The 23,018-nt window shown below is 47.3% G+C and overlaps 1 protein-coding gene across 1 annotated transcript in view; it reads left to right on the top strand.

Annotated features, from left to right (window-relative positions):
- LOC106804662 (dedicator of cytokinesis protein 1-like) overlaps positions 1-21,522 on the top strand; it is a 66,344-nt gene extending 44,822 nt beyond the window's left edge. Inside the window, exons 38-44 of the mRNA XM_014805939.1 lie at positions 11,904-12,080; positions 12,338-12,421; positions 12,777-12,908; positions 13,238-13,368; positions 20,354-20,531; positions 20,844-20,937; positions 21,404-21,522. Coding sequence (XP_014661425.1) covers positions 11,904-12,080; positions 12,338-12,421; positions 12,777-12,908; positions 13,238-13,368; positions 20,354-20,531; positions 20,844-20,937; positions 21,404-21,522 — 915 coding nt within the window. The remainder of the gene's footprint in view (positions 1-11,903; positions 12,081-12,337; positions 12,422-12,776; positions 12,909-13,237; positions 13,369-20,353; positions 20,532-20,843; positions 20,938-21,403) is intronic.
- Positions 21,523-23,018: the final 1,496 nt, after the last annotated feature.

Here is a 23,018-nt window from a genome sequence, read left to right as displayed (position 1 = left end):
CCCCCCCCCCCCCGGGTGCTGCAGTACGCGCTGAGAAAGCACTGGTTTCCTCGCTGCAGTCGTGTGAGCGCCGACGATGGAGAGACTTAACGGTGGAAATGCAGCGCCCTGATGAATTCATTATATGCAAATCTGTTGGCTCTGTTACAGCTGAGGCTTTACGTGTATATGTAGGGCAAAAGCAAGGTGGCGTCTCGTAACATCGTCGGCCTGCACTGCTTTATGTGCCCGCCCGGGGCGCTCGTTTCTGCCTAGTTACTGGATTATGTTAATGACGGTTTACTAAACAGGAATGTACGCCGTGTTAGTTAATACAAGCTTGCAAAATCTGCCGGCTCTTAACGAGACATGCACCTGAGTGTTATGACCGCATGTCTTTATGTGTTTAACCTCCTATGCAGCAGTTTAGATCAGACTCACATACTACGTAGTAAGCATTGCGAAAGCAGTGCTCAGAGCTTAGGCGTGTGGTGAGAGTGTGCACGTGACATGCTTGTGTACGTAGAACGTGTGTTTCGTTAGAACGAACCCTGTGTTACAACTCTCAGCATCCATCCATCAATGTGCAGGACTGAAATGGACAAACAGACCGAAAGATGCAGTCAAAAAAAACAGAGAAATAGATGAAGGGTGTATATAGTATATAAGTAAAGAGAAAGAATACAAGAGAAAGGAATGCAGTGGGAAAGATATGAAGCAGAAAGGAGGGGATGGACCGGAAAGACAACTGCATGAGGGGAGCGGAGTAAGGGAGGCCAGAGCGTCGAGTGAAAGCGATGAGGGAGAGAGAAGCGGAGCAAGGCTAAACGAAAGAGAGGAGAGAGAGAGAGGCGGGGTGGGGGCAGAGGAGAAGAGAGAAGATAGCTAGATAGATAGAAGAGCGCAGGAGAGAGCCAGAGAGATAGCTAGATAGATAGACGAGCGCAGAGAGACAGAGATAGAGAGAGCGCAGCGAAAGCAAATAGTGAGAAAGAGAGAGAGAGAGAGAAGAGAGAGAGAGAGAGAGAGAGAGAGAGAGAAGAGAGAGGAGGAGCAGCGAGAAGAGAGAGAGAGAATGAGAGAGACGGAGAGAGAAGGGGCGGGGATAGAGAGAGAGAGATGAGAAGGGCGGGGCGGGGAGAGAGAGAAGATATAGCGCACCTAGACACAGCTACGCGCCGGTAAACAACTGTCTGCGCCACGCCCGATGCACGCTGCCGCCGCCGCCGCCGCCGCCGCCGCCTTCGCCTACACGCCCGAGCTGCTTACTCATAGTTATTCAATCTTTTCGCCTAAACGCTCGCTTCGGGCGACTATCCGAAAATAGACGCCAAAATGCAAAGGTAGAGATTCGCGTCAGGTTCGCCGACTGGAAGTTTCAGCCCTCGCGTATTAAAGCAGCCCGAAGAAAAGCGCGCGCATGCGAAGAACGCCAGCCGTCTGTCCTGCTCGAGAACTTGGTTGCTTTCGTTTTAGTATCGCACCGCGGGCTTATAGGGGGCTTAGAGACGGGCTGCTTTTTTGGGTGTTTTGGGTGCACGTTGCCGTAAAGAATCCCAGAAATTGAAAGAGCTTTGCAGCAGAGTCGGCGGTTCGCGCGTCGCTCGCGTGCCTCTCGCGCAGTGCGCCGCGCCCGCTTCCGTGTCGTGCTGGCGGCTGTGCTAGTCTGTGTGCGGGCGAGCGTGCACGGCCGGGATGTATAAGGTCTAGAACCGCCGTGCGGGGGTGAGAGTCGCGCGGTACCTGCGAGGGCCCTAGCCAAAGTCGATGTTCTTGCTAGAGAGAGAGAGAGGGAGGGTTGGAGTTTGGCTCGCACAGCGTTAGCGCGTAGTTCTCCTGGAGCCCCTGATTTCCATTCCAACACTGCTCGTTTCTCCTTTCATATTCGCACGCCGCATTTTACTGATTCCGTTCCTCAACACCGCTCGTTTTCACTTCTATATATTCCCCCACACACCCGTTGTTTACCGCTTCCACCCCACACCCGCTCTTTACCGCTTTCATACCCTCACACAGCCATATTCCTCCTTCCACCCCACACCCGCTCTTTACCGCTTTCATACCCTCACACAGCCATATTCCCCTTCCACCCCCACCACCCTCTTTACCGCTTATCATACCCTCACACATGCCATATTTCCCTTCCACCCACACCCGCCTCTTCTACCGCTTCATACCTCGCACACAGCCATATTCCCCCTTCCACCCCCATGCCCGCTCTTTACCGCTTTCATACCCTCACACAGCCATATTCCCCTTCCACCCCACACCCGCTCTTTACCGCTTCCATTTCGCGTCACACAGCGCATTATTCCCGCTTCCAACCGCACGGCTCTTTGCACTTCCCTGCAGCACCGCCCGTATAGATTCTATTTCCCTCACTATTACTGCTTCATATCCAGTTCCCCAGCATCAACTCCCTGTGCCGCTTCTGCCTCCCCCCTTAATACCAGGCGTTACTGGAACACTAGTTTCACGCTCTGCAAGCGAGTTATGAGACCTTGACCAGTGTTGATGTGAGCGAGAGACAAATGGTGTGGGGTGTAGAGGAGTACGAGCAAATATCGATTATAGGTACGTTCACGCATCGCGCGGCACGAGTGTGTAACTGTACCGGTACGCCCGACATGACGTGATAGGGCGTATTACGTCGGGGAGTAGATAGCTACTAGTGCGCTCGTGAATGATTGGCCAGCGCTGCTGATCGATTGGCCAGCGCAGTGATTGAGTCAGCGCAGTATTGATCGTATCTGGCGATGCTGCGCGCCGCGCGGCTGGCTGTCATACCGTCGATTTACGCATCGGCCTGTAAATATTTGCTTCAGTCCTCGCTCCGTCGGGCGCTCTCGCACCGGAATGCAATAGTTGCGGCCCGAGCACGCAGGTGGTCGTGCAGACGTGCGCGCATCTACGTTACGAGCTCTGTTATGGAGTGCAGAACGACGATGCCGACAAAAACCCCTGATCAGCCAGTAAACAAATGAGGCACAGCGCGATCGCAGCGCGCAGGTTAAAAGCGTGGGGCAAAATGGAGGAATGAGCCAAGGTGCGGATTAAAAAATATTTGGCATAGTGAGGGACGGAAGGGCGAGGTAGCGAGTAGAGGGGGGAATGCGTCAAACTTCTAAATAAAGCTGGGCACATGTCGGAGGGCAGGGACAATAAGACGGACCCGTAACTAAAAGCTGAGGCCTCTAGCGTTTCAGTTAGCGGTCATTTTGATTCTCCATCCCTAGCTGCTGAGTGCTATGAGTGTTAGGGAGAGAGAATGGGCAGGCACTAAGTAAAGCTGGGCGCGTAGTCCGTAAGTACGGCGCAGAGGGAATAGACATGCGTAAATAAAGTTGGCGGAGCGAAAATCAACAGGCCCTAATTATAAAAACGGACAGAGTGTGAATTTTAGGACCTGAATCAAAGCTGGACAGAGAAAGGCGTAATGCACGGCCCTTAAATCAAAGGCTGGCGGACATAGAAGTAGAAAATGCTTATGTAGTGCGGGTTGAGCTGTGGTTTTTGCTCGCCTCTAGTGAAATCCAGCAATATGCGCATCTACACGCTAATTTCTTCCAGTATCTAGATAGCAATACTCTCGTGACAAGACTGTGACAAAAAAACTCTAGTTCCTTCCCATATCATGCGTGTTCTTGCCTTAAAACCGACAAAGAAAGAGGTTGCGAATATCAGTATATCCTGGCCTGCCAATGCCGAATTGTTTAGCCAAGCAATTCGCCCGAGTCGGTTAGCGACCGCTCACTGTGCTACGGGTTGTTGAGCAGAGAAATATAGTCGTTTACTTTGTAAAGGATTAGTTGTGAGTATTCGTGAAACTGCAGTGTAAGTAAATCATGGCCCTATGCTGGAATAATAATCGGCCACGCGTTAAAAACTCCGCAGTAATAACGCATATTAATTTTAGGCTTGATATGCGTCAACGATAACATTGTCATTGCGCGCTAGCAGCAGTGCGAATGCGAAAACGCACACGGGGCCCCCGTAGAGATCTTTAGCTCGACCGCCTTACGGTTGCTTGGCAGAGCAAACGCGAACGTGTCCTCAACAACATCGTGATATGTTGAACAATATTGGAGGTATTTCAAATACCTGTTTATAGACAACGCACAGGCTTGAAATGGGAGCGAAACTAGAGTTTTATTTTGTCATAGTAGTATGTTATGCATGGCACGAAGTATTGCTAGTTCTAGTACTGGAGAGAATTAGCGCTGTAGATGCGCTTGTTGTGCGCTATTACAGCGATATATATACGCGCGTGTTAGTAGTTAACCACGTCGGCGAACCAGTTCCTGCTGAATTACGTGCATCCGGAAGGAGGAGTCTAAAGGGGGTTCGGCATCGTGGGTTGGAGCCTGTCGCGTACCGATTAGCGTAGCCTTAGGCGCCTGGATGTGTTTGCATATGGATCGCGGCTATAAGTATTGTTGACGCTTGAAAGGCTTGAGCAGAATCAGTTGAATCTGGGAAGCGGGTGTTATCCCAGGTGGGTGGCGGCCACTAATAGCCACCTGGTGAGCATGGTCTGCAATCTTACTGTCCATAAGTCTCACTCTGGTCTGCTGCGCCTCCCATGCCTGCCTGCCTGCCTTGGCCTGTCTGTCTGTCTGCCTGCCTGCCGCCTGTGTTTGTCGCTGCCCGCCTGTCTCGGTCTGTCTGGTCTGTCTGGTCTGTCTGTCTGGTCTGTGCTGCCCTGCTGCCTGCCTGCCTGCCTGCCTGCCTGCCTGTCTGCTCGTCTGCCTGCATGCCTGCCTGCCTGCATGCCTGCCTGCCTGCCTGTCTGCTCGTCTGCCTGCATGCCTGCCTGCCTGCTCGTCTGCCTGCCTGCTTGCCTGCCTGTCGCCTGCTTCCCTGCCTGCTTGCCTGCCTGCCTGCCTGTCTGCTCGTCTGCCTGCATGCCTACCTGTCTGCCTGCTCGTCTGCCTGCCTGCCTGCCTGCCTGCCTGCCTGCCTGCCTGCCTGCCTGCCTGCCTGCCTGCCTGCCTGCATGCATACATGCCTGGTTGCGACAGCAGCAGCATCAACAGCAGCAACAGTAGTAGTAGTAGCAGCAACAGCAGCAGCAGCAGTAGCAGTAGCAGTAGCAGTAGCAGTAGCAGTAGCAGTAGCAGAAGTAATAGTAGTAGTAGCAACAGTAGCAACAGCAGCAACAGCAGCAACAGCAGCAACAGCAGCAACAGCAGCAACAACAGTGGTAACGGTGGCAGCATCATCATCATCATCATCATCAGCAGCAGCAGCAGCAGCAGCAGCAGTAGCGGTGGTAGCAGCAGCAAGCTGCTACAGGTCAGCGTGAGTTCAGGCGCGGCTGCATACCTGGCTGGGATTACCTCTCTACCTGTCTGCTATTTTAGACAGGGCCGCGGGCGCTGGTGGCTCTAATTTTAGCTGTGCGTGTCTGTTCGAGCCCAGCCGCGCCGTGCACGTGCCCTTGCCGTGTCCCGCCGCTGTCTGCAGCCGAAATTTCCACGTCCTTATCTGGACCATTAGTTTCGGATTGCGTCACCAACGCTTCGCGCGATGTTTTAATTCGTTGCGCAAGCGTTTGAGAAATTAAAATTTTAGCTTTTTAGTCTGCGGATAAACTAGAAAGACTGTCGAAGGTTCGGTACATGATCAAAACAATGTTTAATCATGTACGCCATAATAACATAAACGCCATAAACAACATAATGATAATATATCTAGCAATACAAATCACATAGTATTTATTTAGTGTGCCCCGCTACAGAGTTTAGTAGTTCGTTATCTTATCGTGTCGTGTGTTATATAATTTTATATCTCGTGCACACTTGGTACCCATCGACTGTCTTACAATTTTTATTTATCTCTCTTTCTGGTTTTGTTTATTTTATTGTTGAGTTGCGTGACTTGTAATTGAACTTCCTTGATGAAATTCTGAAGGTTATTATGGGAAATTGCACATGTTTATTGTGTAGGTGAACTACGTTTGGCATAGAACAGCTGGGAGGAGGTGGGGGGGGGTGAATGATTTGCTGACGAAGAACTGAGATGTGGAGGACGTTTGAGGTCGCGACGGGGGTGGTGGGGTGTTCACCGAGTCCCTGTCTTCTGTCACATACCCACACGTCATGGCGCGACACAGCCATGGACCGATTAAGACCGGTTTGAGGTGTGGCACTTGAATTTTTGCGCGGTGTTGTAAATCGGGAGTGCGCGCCTAATGGTGCAATTCTGCACAGGTGGTGAAGACTTACGACCATAAGCAGCAGACGAAGGTGGGTGGGACGCGAAAGAGTACGGGAGACAGATAACTTTGGAGTAGTAATGATTTCAACCATATCAGAAAACTACTGAAGAATGCAAGGAGGTTATGTAGCTGAACGCTATTAAATTTTTCAAACAAGGATTTCATGATCTCGCGCGGCGAGTCGCTATTAATAGCAAACCAAATTAGCATTGAGTAGTTGAAATGCCACACCTACCCCGCGATCTCATCTGTAGTTGTAACAAAGACGGCAATACCCGTACGTGATATATGTGGTATGTGATAATGGATATTGCCATATTCAGTCGCGTTTATATATATCTATTTACATACCTTGCATTCTTTTACGTTTAATCAGTTCCCATTGAACTAAATCTCTTGAGGTAAAGGTCAGGTTAATGTTGGAAAACCCATTTCTTGCATGCAAGAAGAAGAGTATGGCCAGGTGCAATTACAACCTAGTCTGGAATGGTGCCATATATGTTCGGTGTTCGGTGTTCGGTCCAGGTGCCATGTACCTGGAGTCCAGGTAGCGTGTCGGTCAATGCTTCTGGTAAAATTATACGGTGATTGAAACGAAATGTAGTAACTAATCTATACTATAAAAGGGAACAGCCCATTTTTTGTTAGCTATGTTCTCGGTAATCTGCGCTCGCATGATTTCAAATTTGCTTGACTGTAAACATGCATTACTACTCGTAGAGTAATATAGGCCGCCACTTTGTTCAACGATGAAAACACGATAAAGTTGAATTTTCAAGCCGTTTTATTTAACACTGCGTGTACCGATATCATACCGGTTATTCGTCGACGTCACTACTCACTATCATTAACCAATGGTACGTACGCGCCGTTGCCGCTGGCCGCTGTTGGCGCGGTGGTACGCACGCTTGCCTAATACGTTAGGCTGGTGAGTTCGAAACTCGACAGCCGCCGAAATTAAAAAATATATATTTCACGGCAGTGTGCGCAACTTCTTTCTGTCATCCTAAATATATCATATTAAAGTACATTTAATTTAAAATGTATACTAATAAAAGGGGAAACAGCGATTTTTAGTAGCTAACGTTTTTTTAATCCCTCATGCAATTCCGTGCGGATATCCCAAAATCCATAATGAGGCTTTTTCGCACACAGCGACAACACTATATATTTATGTGTCCGTGTTGCAGCGGCCAGCAGCTTTGCCAGCTGAGCGTTTGCCAGCCGTTGCCAGGATGAGCATTGCACGAACTTGACCGGCGCAAATTAATAGAATCAAAGACAAGTATAGAAACAATAACACTTCTGGTAGCTAATAGATATTGTATTATTAGCATTTGTATTTTATTAAACGCCTCCAAGTGCCTGTGCTCACACAATTGTGCTCACCACATCTTCCCGTTCGGTTAAGTTTCACGCCGAAAAACTATTCTTGAAGGGGTTTGTCGCACAACCGTAAACAGATTTTATTTTTATTTTTTATGCATTAAGTCTCCACGGTGATTTAAATATCCTGCACAGGCTCAAAAATTGTCATTCATGTGAAATATATCCGCATTCTGTATTTATGTACACTTCTGATGCCAAAATAAACATTTTTTTCTTACAATAAACCACCCACACGCTACCACTCATACCCTTCAACATCAAGCTCTTCCATTTCAATTTAAAGACTGCAATTCCCTATTTCCGCCTTTGCCTATGCCTATTGACATAAACCAAAGCTCAACGACAGACTTTCACTACCATAGGCTTGGACCTCAACAGCGCACCTGTCTTCTTCCCAGCATGCTCTATGTTGCCCTCTCACGAGTAGGCAAAACCCACGGCGATGTTTCATTCACACACAGGACAGGAAGACAAAAACATAGCTTTACAAAGAAGCCTTTCCTCTTTAGGTAGCTGACAACACTTAATACACTCATTCATGAATTCCAACGTCCGCAACAATCAGTTTCAGTTACTCATGTCCCAGACAGTACAGGCAATTACAATAAACTAAAAAGCACGTTTTGTGATAAATCTCCGCCTCGCAAAAACCTGGGCCCTGTATCCAAACTGCTGACAAACAACTCATAGAAAACTATCACTGTAAAACTAATTCTAAATGATTCGACGATTGACTGCTGCAATGGTACTACACTCCAAAATCATACACTTCACAAACACGTACTTCATGCCAGAAATACTCGACCGGCCTCCGCGAGTGCGACAAAGAAACATTATACCAGGATTAATATTAGCCTCCAATCCGATGTCAATGCTATCATTTACACTTCAAACGCCGTCAGTTCCCTATTCGCTTGGCCTAATCGCCAGTTCCCTATTCGCTTACTGCAACACCATTTCAATAAGCGCAAGGTCAAACTTTCAAGAAAGCTGGTCGGGGATTTTCCTCCCAAAACCATTATTCTCATGGCCAACTTCACGTGACTTTCACGTGCTAAATTTTTCGCTGCAAGCATAAAGCTTCAACTCGAAACTTACTGACAACAACTCAAGCGAAATCAGACTCTGTTTACTACACTACCAGACGTTGTTTTTTAACCATAAGTTCTGTAAATTTAGTGTCCATCACTGTTAAATCTTCATCAAATCAACTTTTTCTATTGCTTTTTTACTTCTTAAAGTAATTACACAGCATCTTCCCGCACCCTGTGAGCATCACTACCATAGACTTTCACTACATCAGGGTTGCCGACTGACCAACACCTGGCTTCTTCCATGGCATGCTCTATGTTGCCCTCTCACAAGTAGGCAAACCCAGGGCGATATTCATTCACACACAGCACACGAACACCAAAAACATACTTTATAAAGAAGTCATTGATCCTTAGGTGAGCTACAACACTAATACACTCATTCATGAATTCCCACCGTCCGAAGGACGGGTACTTTGCTAGTTACATATATAGTATGCCAACTATTATACTATTAAATGTATTGCATCGTGTTTTAAACAATGTAACATAAAGGGAATCATCAAAGGACGATGCAAATATTACTACCATGCACGTTTATTATTGAGTTTTTTGTTTTATGAGAGAGGAGTTAAATTGGGAGCTAAACGTAAAATTACGAGATATCGTGGGTCATTCAATAGCGGCGAGAATGGAATGAACATTGCTGAAACTTTTCAGAATTTGGACAAATCCGTTGTAAGATTATCTGTAGTGGCATGCTGTGACCACCACGCGTGCGCGTTGTATCACCGTACGTACGTTAGCATCGTTTCCCGTTTGAAACAAACAGCCGCGATTGCATCATCATTCCACATGTCACTGCAGGCTACGCGTTGTTTTCGCTTAGGTGGAATTTGGGCTGAATGCTGCTGCTGTCGTTGGAATGGTTAAAGGGCCGGACACACTAGGCGATTAAATCGGGCGACAAAATCGCCGTGAAATCGCCTAGTGTGTCCACTCAATCGCCGCCGATTTAGTCGCCCGATTTCGTCGCCCGATTTCATCGCATAGATCAAAACGTTTTGATATTATCGGGCGATTTTGTCGCCCGATTTAATCGCCTAGTGTGTCTGGGGCCGGCGATAAAATCGCCCGATTGTACAATTCATCAGCCAATCAGAGTTGTTCAGTGATACTGACGTAATAGCGATGTTTCATGTTTAATATGTCATGTCATGTAATAGCGATGGACGCACGCACGTCTACGTGCACATGCATGCACGCACGCACGCACGCACGTGTACCTGCACACACACGCACGTACGCACGCACGCACACATGCACACACGTGTACCTGCACACACACGCACGTACGCACGCACGCACACATGCACACACGTGTACCTGCACACGCACGCACGCACGCACGCAGCCACGCACGCACGCACGAACGTGTACCTGCACACGCACGCAGGCACGTACGCACGCACGCATGCACGCAGGCACGTACGTACGCACGCATGCACGCAGGTGAACGTGCACACGCACGCACGCACACACGCACGCAGGCACGCACGTGTACGTTCACACGCACGCACGCACGCACGCACGCACGCACGTGTACTTGGACACACACGCACGCACGCACGCGCGCACGTGTACGTACACACGCACGCACGCACGAACGTGTACCTGCACACGCACGCACGCACGCACGTGTACGTACACACGCACGCACGCACGCACGCACGTCTACGTGCACATGCATGCACGACTTATTCACCGGCGATTTAATCGCCTAGTGTGTCCACTCGACTCGCGCGATAGAATCGGGCGATTTAATCGCCTTAGTGTGTCCTGCCCTTTAGTCAGCACGTAACTCTACTACTCGTGTGTACGTTCGCCTATTATATATATATATATATATATATATATATAAGCGATGATCGTCGCAGCACGAGGAATGCCGCTGCTGCAGAATTAAGTGTCTAGCTCTGCCTGTCAGGCCGCGTCACTCTGTCAACTTGTCAGCCCCCGGGACGGTAGTCAGGTTCTCGTCTGTCATGCAGAAGAAAATCTTATTTTCGCGCGCGTGCTGCGGTTGCACGTGTTTACCCCGCCGGTGTGCGGAAGGAATGCGCTCGCCTTTTGAATGCGCGCAGACGTTGCGACACCAGCGCGCGCACCCCGCCCCCACGCGCACCGGTTACCCACGGTTACTCGGCCGCCGCAGAATTTACTGTCGCCGAGCAAGAAACCGGCCTGTTGCCTAGAGGAGAAATTCTGTGTCCGGAACTATGGGCGGGTATCTCACCAAACCCGGGGACCATGCGTGCACGCTGGTTGAGAAGGTGATGAGAGAGCGAGAGAGAGAAAGCGATGGCAGAGGGAGTGAGAGCGACAGACAGACAGGCAGGCAGCAGGCAGCAGGCAGGCAGGCAAGCAGGCAGGCAGCAGGCAGGCAGGAAAGCAGGCAGACACAGACAGACAGAGACTGTGGTTGATAGTGCAAAGACCTCTATGACATGTCCTTGAATAGTGACAAACAGCCGATGTTTAAAATAGCCTGTTTTTTTCTCTCCCATTTTCGTTTGAAATGGAGACGATATTTCACCTGTTCAATATCCATAGATTGCTAGAAGTCCACCCAGGTGCCATGCTTGTCTTACCACGAGCTTGCAGTTGCACTCGAAACAATTCCGTTCAACTGATATATAGAGTGTCGTTCAAACCCATTAAGTCCCCAAAACACAGATATATATGTTTGCGTGTGCATGTGTGTGTGCGTGCGTGCGTGTGTGTGTTAACTATATGTAAAATAAATATTATGTTATGCCAAGAAGACTTTAGACATTTGACACATTAACTTTATCTGGTGATAGCTGGAAATAATTGTCACCTTTGTTTGTACTTAAATTACAGCACAAAATCTCAGCGTGCACCATTGCAAACCTCTTTTTAAACTTTAAATTTAATTGCTAATTCTAAAAAATATCAAAGTTATAAGAACATTTGCTACAAATATAGTATAGCCTTGCAAGAACTGCGCGTAAATAAGTAGTGCGACTATCGAGTAATCAACATCATAAACCAAAAACTCTGTACCAGCTTCCCGTTCAGTTCTCTCGCGATCGCGTGCCCCATTGTGGCGCCCCGATTCTCGCTGCGCCCGCCGAAGACGTCGCCGGCCTCCCGCGGCGCCCTCTGGTGTTCACTGACGTGCGGTTCTCGCATCGCCGAAGACGTCGCCGGCCTCCCGAGGCGCCCTCTGGCGTTCACTGACGCGCGGTTGTCGATTTCAGCACGAGGTGACGCCGCTCGAGAATGCGATCGAGACGATGGAGAACACGAACACGAAGCTGAGGCAGATGGTGAAGCAGCACCAGCAGGACATGACGCTGCCCGTCAACCCAATCAGTATGATGCTGAACGGCATCGTCGACGCTGCCGTCATGGGCGGCATCCGCAACTACGAGGACGTGAGTGTGGCGCGGGTCGCACGCGTACGGGGATGGCATGCGTGGGAGTGGCATTCAGGGGAGTGACATGGGGGGGGTCGCACGCGCGTGGGGAGCCGCTGGGGTCACGATGAAGGGGAAGGGTCTAAGGTTCACGGAGCGCGGGTATGTAACGATTCCCAGGTGTGTTCTAACCGTAATGTAAAATCTATGGCGCGGTGCGTGAGTCAGCAGTAATATAATTATAAGCTGTGATTAATATCGTCTGTGCGTTTCAGGCGTTCTTCACAGCAGAGTACCTGGAGAAGCATCCGGATGATGGAGACAAAGTGCATAAACTCAAGGACCTCATTGCTGCGCAGGTAAACACCTCACCCCTCCCTCTCTCCCGACAATGCTGCTACATGCTTCAGTCACCTCTCGTAATTTCTAGCGCAAATTGGCTTGATTTCAACCCAAACAGAGTGTTTTTCGTGCCTTTGTGTAAATTAAATGGATTGAGACGGTCTGCGTAGTCAGTGTGTAATCTTGATTGTCTAATTTTAGATGGTTCCCATTGTTCTGTAAGCTCAGAGTGTAAGGGAGATTGGGGTATTGATTCTGTGCTCGTTTAAGCGTGAGACTGCATGATTAATACTGTAGTATTAATTCGGTGTGATGATGAGTAGGAGATGTAAACATGATAGATGCCTATATTGCATTTGTTTGTCTGCACAGATTCCTTACCTGGAAGCTGGGATTGAGGTACATGAGTCGAAGATCACAGAAAACATGATGCCACTTCATCTGAAGATGGAGACCTGCTTCGATGAGCTGAGAAATCACATTGAGCCGAAATATGGCAAGAAGGTAGCTTTAGCTAGTGATTTCAATAACATGCGGTATAACACGGGAAACTTTCTCTATGTGAGACAGGTTAGGTGTAACCCATATAACCCAGCTTTTAAAAAACAAACAGTTGAAAATATAAACACGAGAATATCAATATGAAAGTTGAATGTAGAGCTGATACAGGGCTAATGTAAGTTGGTCGATATTTTAGTCGATATTATGTTAATATTTCAGTCAGCATTAGTTCACTTAATACAGCGATAATGCAAGTTAGTTTAAAGTCAATAGAAGGTAATCCACTGTGAAAATCGTGTCCTCATTGTGTGCACACTGTGTGCGTGTTGCAGCCGCGACTGGGTAAGTTCAGGCACTACAAGACACTGCCGACGCGCATGAAAAAGGTCGCCGCCGGCTCACAGATGAGCCTGGAGAATCTGACCGAGGCCTTTGCCAATGCCTCCAACCCTGACATAGCAGAGTAAGCTACCCCCTTCTAGCTACCTTTAGCATTTGCTGTCATGAAGCCCTGATTGGGGAATCTCTTTTGGCAAAGATTGTATAATTGAGTGTTAGCATGACAGTCTACCAATTCTAGTGTACACGGCGGTAGCACTCATCATGACGCCCCTAACTCAGAGATCTATCTGTGCTCAGCGGCATCATCAATGCGCGTAGGAAAGCTGATTGGGCGTTTCTCATGTGTCTGCTTTTTAGCTCATCTGACATAGTCAGATGCAGCTTGTAGAATCGCATGAGCGAGCGTCCGTCCGGCCGTGCGTCCGTGCGTCCGTGCGTCAACAGTTGGGCACAAATCTTAACCGCTCGACGTAGTGTCACGATATTTAGGACGTGGGGGGGGGATCGTCAAAACGAGTTGGGATGGCGAAGCTGGAGGTCAAGAGGTGTAAAAGAAGGGGGAACATTCCCACCTTAACTTAAGGTATAAGGAGGAAATGCAGAATTGCGGCACAAATCTAAACGGCTCGACCTAGTCTCGTGATAGTCGGTGTATAGTATCATGGTAGGAAAGCCATCACTGTGCCGAAATTGGAGGTCACAGGTCAAAGGTCAATGGGGCACAGGGCAGATTTTAGACATTTTCTGAGGACATGGTCTGACAGAGCGATTGAAAAAAAAATTTGTTCCACCGGTGACCTACCATTTTTATGGCTTTATTGAAAGGACCATGAAATGTACTTTCCGCTGACATGCGAAGAGTAAGTGTCGGATAACCTTTTGACCCTCAAGAGGAAGGTTAAACATTGATTTGTTGACTGTTAACAAAGGACTGAACTGCTTTTGCTATTATTAGAGCCCATACCTGTGTGAATGTGAGGCTACAGTTCCACAGTTTAATTGCAAAGGCAAATGTTTGTTGAACAAGGTTTACGCTCCTTAAATCATATTATTTTCTAAAGCAGTCTGTCTATAGCACCCTGAAGGCTGAATCAGTGAATGCTCACGTGGGTAGGCAAAAACACGGGGCAGCCCATGGCTGGCACTCTTCTAATCATAATTGTTGCCTGCCAACCTGCAATGCACATGTGTTAACCCACAGCTGAGCGAAATTATCACCTGCCTGAATATACTTACTTGGATTTTAGCCTGTAGGATTTCAGCAACTCCCCAGGGAGCTAGTTAGGGTATCTCAAGAAGGGCCATGCCATCTTTGATTATTGATTACACTTGCACGTGCCATCTCGCGGCAACTATAGGCCTAGTTTAAATTAGATTTTATTCTCATGTAACTTTGTTAAAACGAATAAATAATAACTAGTACCATATAATATATATTTACTTTTCATCTTGAATCTTAAAATGACTATTGCGAGATTTTTGCTCAGAAAAACTAAATATAGCTGAATATAGTTTCACCTGACAGCGAAAATATCACTGATTACACCAACATTAAAAATACTAAGTTTTTATGCAGTTATAGCATAGAAAATTGGATATGAACACATCGTAACAGCAATGCATTTTATCGTGTCGCGACAATGCCTAATGGCAGAATTGATAAACTTGTATTTGTGTCGGTGATTAATTGAAAACAAGTGCATGATTTGAGAGAGCCATGCTTTGTCTATGGCAGATAAGCGGTGGCGCCATAAGCTAATCCACACTTCCTCCTAGTTCAAGATAACAGAAAACGAATGTTTACGAAACTAGTTCGAAACGGGCAGATTTTGGTGAATACGAACGTTCTAAGACATTTTATTGTTACTCTAGACAATTGCTGTTACTCAAGCAATAACGGTAGGTGTCAGGAAAGTGGTGAAAACACTGGAAAATTCTCGCAATAATTGCTTTAACATATATCATGTAGCTATGGTCGTGCGTATCCATTTACCAGTTATGCGAACATAAGCTGTTACCATAGAAATATTAGAGACACTATATATTATTATTTATATGGCTGTTACACTCAGGGGCATAGGAACGAAGTATTATTGAGGGGGGCAGTAAAAGGCATCATCGCTGGTTTTTTTTTTAATTTATATAATTAAGAGAGAGAGAGAGAGAGAGTAGTAAATTGAGACGGGGACAGGAAAACGGTGATACGGTGTGTATGCGAGCGGGAAACGGGGTACAATTAGGTTGTGCGTGGCACGGGAGGTAAGGGGTGGAAGTGAGAGGCAAGGGGAGTGAAGTGGGAGGCAGGGGGAGGGAGGTGAGAGGCAGGAGGGAGGGAGGTGGGACGCAGTGGGGAGGGAGGTGGAAGAGAAGGACCGCCCCGCCCTTTCTAATTAAACTTGGAGATCCATGCTCATATGTTGAAATCTTTTATGTCAACGTCAATGTCATTCATTATTTTCATTCATCATTCATTCATTAACTTGTATTTGAATTGTTATTGTTGTTCTTGTTAATAGAATTAGCCCATAGAGATTAGGTGGTTGCAAAAGTGTAGCTGATATATTTGTTCGAATTCGCTACGAAAGTCAAACAAGAATAAAGAAGACTTACGTATAAGACGTCTTGCTATGCACAAATGAATTTATCAGCAGAACACCAGACACCAGATGAGCCCTGTCGCACTGCGGCACTTGTTTACGCTCGTGATCTCGCAGTCGTTGCGACTGCAGCGGTCGTTGCCTCATCTAGGTAAGGTGTAGTTATCGCCCTCGTGGTGCAGTATTAGATGTGTCGGATCACGTTTTCTCACCGTTGTGTGGCATTGATGTGATGCTGAAGTGCCGGAAGCAATCTTTATGGTCAGCAAGCAGCACATCTTGGCAAACAAGTTTGAATACAACTCGAAAAATTCCCGAGATTTTTTTAAAGTCTTGTTTTTTTAAGTCTGCCCAGAAACGTTTTCTTTACAATAATTTTGCAGTCGGCGATCGTTTGAACTCTTTTCTCAATCTTGTGTAGACATCGCTTTGGGGCGTGCTTTACCCTTTTTCACATTTTTCTATAGAAAGGGTTTAATGTGGTGAGTTTGTTGGCCCAAATTGGTTTAAAAAGTCAGTAAATACTAAAAGCCCATGGCTGTTAAACTTGTTTCTCAAAATATTCCTTTCTTTATTTTTCAAGCCTTTCAATCTAGTCGATGTGTTTAAACCCGATTTTACCTTGACAGCTATTTTTCTTGTATAAGTCCAGGTTTTTTTTAAGGTAAATTCATTCTTGAATGGATTACCACACAGTGACAGGTCATGCCTTAATAGGTTCTTTAAGACTCAAATCTAAACGACGTTGTTATTGGCAAGTAGATTCTTCTTAAAGAACGTGCTTAATTTTCCCAAAGATCACCATTTAATAATATTGCTGTCTCATTATCTTCTTCTTCTTCTTTTTCGAGTGAGAGAGAGAGAGAGAAAAGGTGTGTGAGAGAGGGGGCAGAGATGGGGAAAGTGGTGAAAGAAGCGAGGGGAAGAGAGAGGGGGAGAAAGAAAGGTACAGATACAGGATCTGTGCATAGCCAAACTGCATATCGTATCCTTGTGTATATTTGCGTGTATGTAATACGACATTCTAAATGATGCGTTCCAGATATCTATCCGATGTTCTAAATGTCCTTGATGTTAAGAAATTTCTCTCATTGAAATGTCACTTTTTTCTATATATCAACTATCTATTTTTCAGCTGCTATCAACTACTAGCATGAACTATTAGTGTTAACTATACTCATATAGACGGCTGTGGAATGCAGTGACTAGTAGTATTAACTGCCACCATTATATCTACTAGCATTTAACTACAGTTTAACTACTAGCATGAATATCAGCAAATACTTCTTATTTTAACGACTGGCATGAACTACTAGCATGCGTACAAGAGTGCAGATTTCGTTCAGAATGAGCGATAATCGGCAACCCGATGAAATGCGTGCGCTCTAGCGGCATATTCATGCGCTTCACTAATATTTGCTCTTTTGTTTCTTTCCTATTTGTAGTCTGATAACTAGTGGCAAGCGATCGGTAAGGTACATCTGATATTGCTTCATACACGGAATGTGTTGTCTTGAGTGCGGATTAGTGTTCATACTGAGTTCCGTTTCCCGATCCGAGCATTGGCGCGTAAGACGCGGCTATGTAACGGGCGCGACAATTGAGCCCACGGGGTGTAATAAGCTGTCCAGAGATCAGAAGGGGATGGGGGTACCGCGTGTTCAAGCCTTTCTCTACACTCGAAGCGGTATAATCAGAAATGGTAATGCCGGCAGTGACAGAATTTTGTCCTGACCGTCCATGCTTTGTGAAATACTGGTAGAGATGGCCGTTGATGGACCATTGTCACATTTAACGTGGAAGAGGTGATAAAAACTGCGTGGTGCACCAACATTCTCTTCAGGGGAAAATAAAGCAGGGTTCCATTCCAGGGGGGAGTTTACCTGCAATAGGAGTCTATATAAGGGGATCCATACTGGCCGAGCAGCCCATTCAGGAGTAGCTAACCGGCAGTGTACCAGTCCTTCATTCCAATTACGTGCCGAAGGTACGTTTAGTCCACCTAATGCTTACTCTGATGACGTTAGCAGAGTGCAGATAATCGCTGGTCATCTTCGCGTCAGCGCTGTGCTATTTGACTTGAACGCGTGTCGCTGGCCTCGTTACGTAGTCTGGTTAACGCGCTGACGCTCGGGAGGGAGAGAGAGGGAAGGCTGTCTCATGCGAGTCTGTGCAAGCACACGCAGCTAGCTGCCATGTATGCCATGGCTGGCACTTGGTGGGTGGCGTGTTTGGCAGTGGTGAACGCGGGCGGAAACGCTGCCGGCTGATGCTGTTAGTACTACTGCTGCTGCTACTGCTGCTCCTGCTGCTCCTGCTGCTCCTGCTACTGCTGCTCTTGCTGCTGTTACTGCTACTGCTGTTCCTGCTGCTCCTGCTGCTCCTGCTGCTGTTCCTGCTGCTCCCGCTACTTGCTGCTACTTCTGCTGTTCCGCGACAATAGCAGCGGTGGCGGCAGCACCAGCAGCAGCAGCAGTAACAGGAGCAGCAGCAAAAGTAACAGCAGCAGGAGTAGTAGTAGTAGTAGCAGCAGCAGCAGCAGCAGCAGCAGCAGCAGCAACAGGAGCAACCACAGAAGTAGCAGTAGTAGCAGCAGCAGCATGCTGCTACTACTGCTGCTGCTGTTGTTCTTGTTGCTGCTGCTACTACTGCTGCTGCTGTTGTTCTTGTCGCTGCTGCTACTACTGCTGCTGCTGTTGTTCTTGTTGCTGCTGCTACTACTGCTGCTGCTGTTGTTCTTGTCACTGCTGCTACTACTGCTGCTGCTGTTGTTCTTGTTGCTGATGCTGCTACTGCTGCTGCTGTTGCTCTCGGGGCTGATGGGGGGTACTCTCTTTTAAATAATGAAATCATATGAATTTTATACTTTTTTTTATTTACTTACCTACACTCCCCCCATAGTGAGTAAAGAACATGTAAATTTGCTACTGTTAGTGTTACTGATGCTGTTGTCGTGGTGAGTGGTTGGTGTTTTCTTTGGGGGGAAAGTAAGTGTATCTACAGTGGGCAAGGTCTGGGCCAGTATGCTGCTGCTCCTGCCACCGTTGTGGGTGGTACTCTCTTTTACGTAATGTAAAATGTTAACCTAATTGCATTAACTTCCCTACCCCCCCCCTTATAGTGGGTTAAGGAGATGTAAATCTGCTAATGTTACTGCTGCTGGTGTCGTGGTGGGTGGTTGGTATTTTTGGTGGTAGGTGTACCTACAATGGGCAATGTCATGGTGCTGATGTTGCTGCTGCTAGGCGCTGATGCTGCTGCTGATTACTGCTGCTGTTGCTGGTTACTGCTGCTGCTGATACTACTGTTGATACTACTGCTGCTGTTACTGCTGCTGTTACTGCTGCTGCTACTACTGCTGCTGTTGCTGCTGCTGCTGCTGCTGCTGCTGCTGCTGCTTCTGCTGCTTCTGCTACTACTGCTGCTGGTGGTAGTGCTGCTGCTGCCAGTGTTTGTGCCTGATTCTTAGTTCAGTAGGTAGGCAGGCCTGTGTGAGTTTATGTGCGTGTGCGTGTGCGTGTGTGTGTGTGTTATAAACTCTGCAATAGCTTATTAATGTTCCACTCGCACCTAATGCCCTTGATAAGTTATCTTTGGGTTAGCCAAGGTAAGATGTACTCTATGCAAATGATTGTGTGCTACCTACGTGTTTTACCTAGCTGTGTGTCATTTACATACAGCGTGCACATAAAGTTTCAGCTAAGCAGACATTCATGTATTAACCTGAATTGATATATACCAATAACCTGGTATTAACATTTCTCAGCTAATTGTGACCTCGTATCATAATAATATTTGAATAAACTAGTACTCAGTAGGATTGCATACGGCCGTGGCAGTGTAACCCTAGTTTTTACTAAACTGATATTTTTGCAAGTTGAGCCGCTTTGCTTGGTGTATGTTGTCTAAGACGTTGTCTGAATTCTTATATTGCTTATGCAGATTTTGCATGACTAACGTATGTGTGTGTATGCATATGAGGTGTGCATGCAGGTGTGCGTGTCTGTTTTTCTGTGTTTTGTCTGTGTGTTTTATGAAAACTCGACACTTTACTAATAATGAAACCTATTCATAGTCCATCTAAATCTATACTTGCAGTAGTGTACATTTACTGCCAGCGCATTTGGATGAGTAGCTCTTTTCAATTGCCATTAATTTTCATCATCTTTTGTATAATATTCTTAATGGTTTCCACAGAAGTGGGGGCCCCACAATGAGGGGCCATTGTAGAAGGAAGAGATCAGATGAATTTGGTTGAGGCATTGTCCGTAACCTACAAAACCTAAATTACATTAACCTAAAGTACATCCATGTACTCTACAAGCAGGATCCATACCCTACCAGCTGTATCTGAACATGCATGCAAAGAAATGAGGAGAAATTATCATAAGTAACCATTGTAGCACAGACTAGTGCAAAGGATTTGTTAATGCGATGAGACAAACTATCCATCATTCTGCACATCTGGTTGTTATCGCGTTCACAGTGACGAAACTTTGTTGCTTCCAGGGTGTCGTTAACGGCAGGCAAGTCTCCCGGAACGATCCTGGGGAATACGTTTGTGAAGGGGGCTCCGACGAAGACTCCCGGAAAGTCGCCGAACAAGAAGGCGGGAACGGTGTCGACTCCGAGCAAGAAGACGCGCGAGTCTCTGGCCTCCATCGTCACACAGCGCAGGAGCTCACAGGTAACAGTCCGATTCAGACATGATAGTGTCACCTGTTACCGGCATTGTCACCAGCAGTGTTGACCGCCAGTGTCACTGGCATTGTCACCGGCAGTGTTGACCGCCAGTGTCACTGGCATTGTCACCGGCAGTGTTAACCGGCAGTGTCACCAGCAGTGTCACCGGCAGTGTTAACCGGCAGTGTCACCAGCAGTGTCACCGGCAGTGTTAACCGGCAGTGTCACCAGCAGTGTCACCAGCAGTGTCACCGGCAGTGTCACCAGCAGTGTTAACCGGCAGTGTCACCAGCAGTGTCAACCGGCATTGTCACAGGCAGTGTCACTGGCAATCTCACAGGCAGTGTCACTTGCAATGTCACAGGCAGTGTCACTAGCAATGTCACCAGCAATGTCACCACCGGCAGGTGGTCTGTTTTGGTGTTACGGGTGGAGCTGTTGCTCACATTCCTGGCCTGGCTCGCTTGAGTCATCTCTTTCTTGCCAGTCAGACATTTCAGATGATGATCATCCTGGGTTCCAGACGCCCACCCACAGATTCCCACCCCGGAGACCTTTGTCGTAGAAAATGTGCCCACTTTGTGAGACCGTTGGTCTGCGTGGCCTTTCTCTGACCCGCCACCACATTACATGCTACGACCTTTAATGGGGACTTAATTCGCAGCTGTCACTTACTGGGATGTGCAGTCAACCTCTCTCTGAAAGCCATTTGTAAATATGGATTTTTTAACACACCCGCGGCTTTCTAGCCGACCACCGCTGCGCCTAATGTGCTAAACCAGTTTTTTTCGTCTTTTGTCGCGCGAAAGAATTCCTGTTAAAAAAAACTATTGGCTGACTGACCTTGAACTGTGTCTCACACGCTCTTTTGCGCAGCGCCGACGCTGCACATTCTCTGCGTCGAGCGGAATTTTTTCGTCTTTTGCTCGTCTCAGGATCCCGGCGAGAGATCACCGAGCAGGGTCGGCCGATCGCACCGCGGCACCACCTCGTAAAAAAACGCGACATGCCTTCGGTTACCATGGTCTCTTTGTCGCCGACGAACTTGGAGAGATAACTTTTGTAAGGCGGAGAAAAAAGAATCGGGTAATACGAGACGTTAGCCGACATCTCATCAACCACGGCACCCTTCATTACGACATGGCCGCCAGCGCCGGCTGAGTGTCACCGTTGCTGCGGAGGGTCACGCTCGCTTTTCTGTAATGAGATACAATGGAGGCTATATTTGGAGTCGGAGTGCGGTGAGATAAGTGGCCGTTGTCGATGACAGGGCAAACATCCGCCGAGGTCTCGACGAGAGCGGCATTGTCTGTGCTGACACCTGGTAGCGGTAACGCGGGCATGAGTGTCATGTTGTTTACGCGCTGCCCAAGCAGTCTTCACTTTGAAGAGCTATATGATAGAAGTCGCATAGAAAGGGACTCTATCACGTTGCACGCCGTCTGATCGTGCGCTGATGTAATTCACTTTCACGGCAGGGAAGACTGGAAGTGGGATGAGCTCCTGGTTTGGAACCGGTGCGGGCACGATGCCAGGACGCTCCGTGGCATGACAGTCGTTTGGGAGTGAGCGGGATAGAAATGGGAACAGAGCCGCAGGGTAGAATGGTCGGCTGCCATCAGCTAGGCCGGCGAAGTGTCGTAAACAGTTTCGGTAATTCGTGGCCTGGAACTGCGCTGCCGATGAAGAACCTGGCAATAAGGATGAACGTGAAGGTGCAGATATGAGGGATTTTAACTATATGCTTGCAAATAGGGTTAAAATAAACAGTGAGATAAAAAATGACACGAAAAAAATATTAATCCATGTTCATAACTGACCTGTGCCGGTGTCTAATGTCTACCACTGATCTGTGTATAGTCTTCTGCCACTGATCTGGACTCTGACTCATGTATATTGTCTGACAAAGATATGCGTCTAGTGTCTGCCACTGATCTGTACTCGTGTATGTTGTCTGTCAATGATATGTGTCTAGTGTCTGCCACTGATCTGTACTCGGGTATATTGTCTGTCAATGATATACATGTGTCTAGTCTCTGCCACTGATCTGTACTCACGTATATTGTCTGTCAATGATATGTGTCTAGTCTCTGCCACTGATCTGTACTCATGTATGTTGTCTGTCAGTGATGTGTGTTTTGTGTCTACCATTGATCTGTGTCTGTGTTTAGTGTCTACTGCTGATCTGTGCCATTGTCTAGTATCTTCTACTGATCTGTGCCATTGTTTAGTGTCTACTGCTGATCTATGTCAATGTCTAGTATCTTCTACTGATCTGTGCCATTGTTTAGTGTCTACTGCTGATCTATGTCAATGTCTAGTATCTTCTACTGATCTGTGCCATTGTTTAGTGTCTACTGCTGATCTATGTCATTGTCTAGTATCTTCTACTGATCTGTGCCATTGTTAAGTGTCTACTGCTGATCTATGTCAATGTCTAGTATCTTCTACTGATCTGTGCCATTGTTTAGTGTTTACTGCTGATCTGTGC

Source organism: Priapulus caudatus, unplaced genomic scaffold (assembly GCF_000485595.1).
Source record: "Priapulus caudatus unplaced genomic scaffold, Priapulus_caudatus-5.0.1 Scaffold5, whole genome shotgun sequence".
NCBI classification, from domain to species: domain Eukaryota; kingdom Metazoa; phylum Priapulida; class Priapulimorpha; order Priapulimorphida; family Priapulidae; genus Priapulus; species Priapulus caudatus.
Note: the sequence above shows the minus strand (reverse complement) of the source record. Positions and strands in the feature narration are given on the sequence as shown.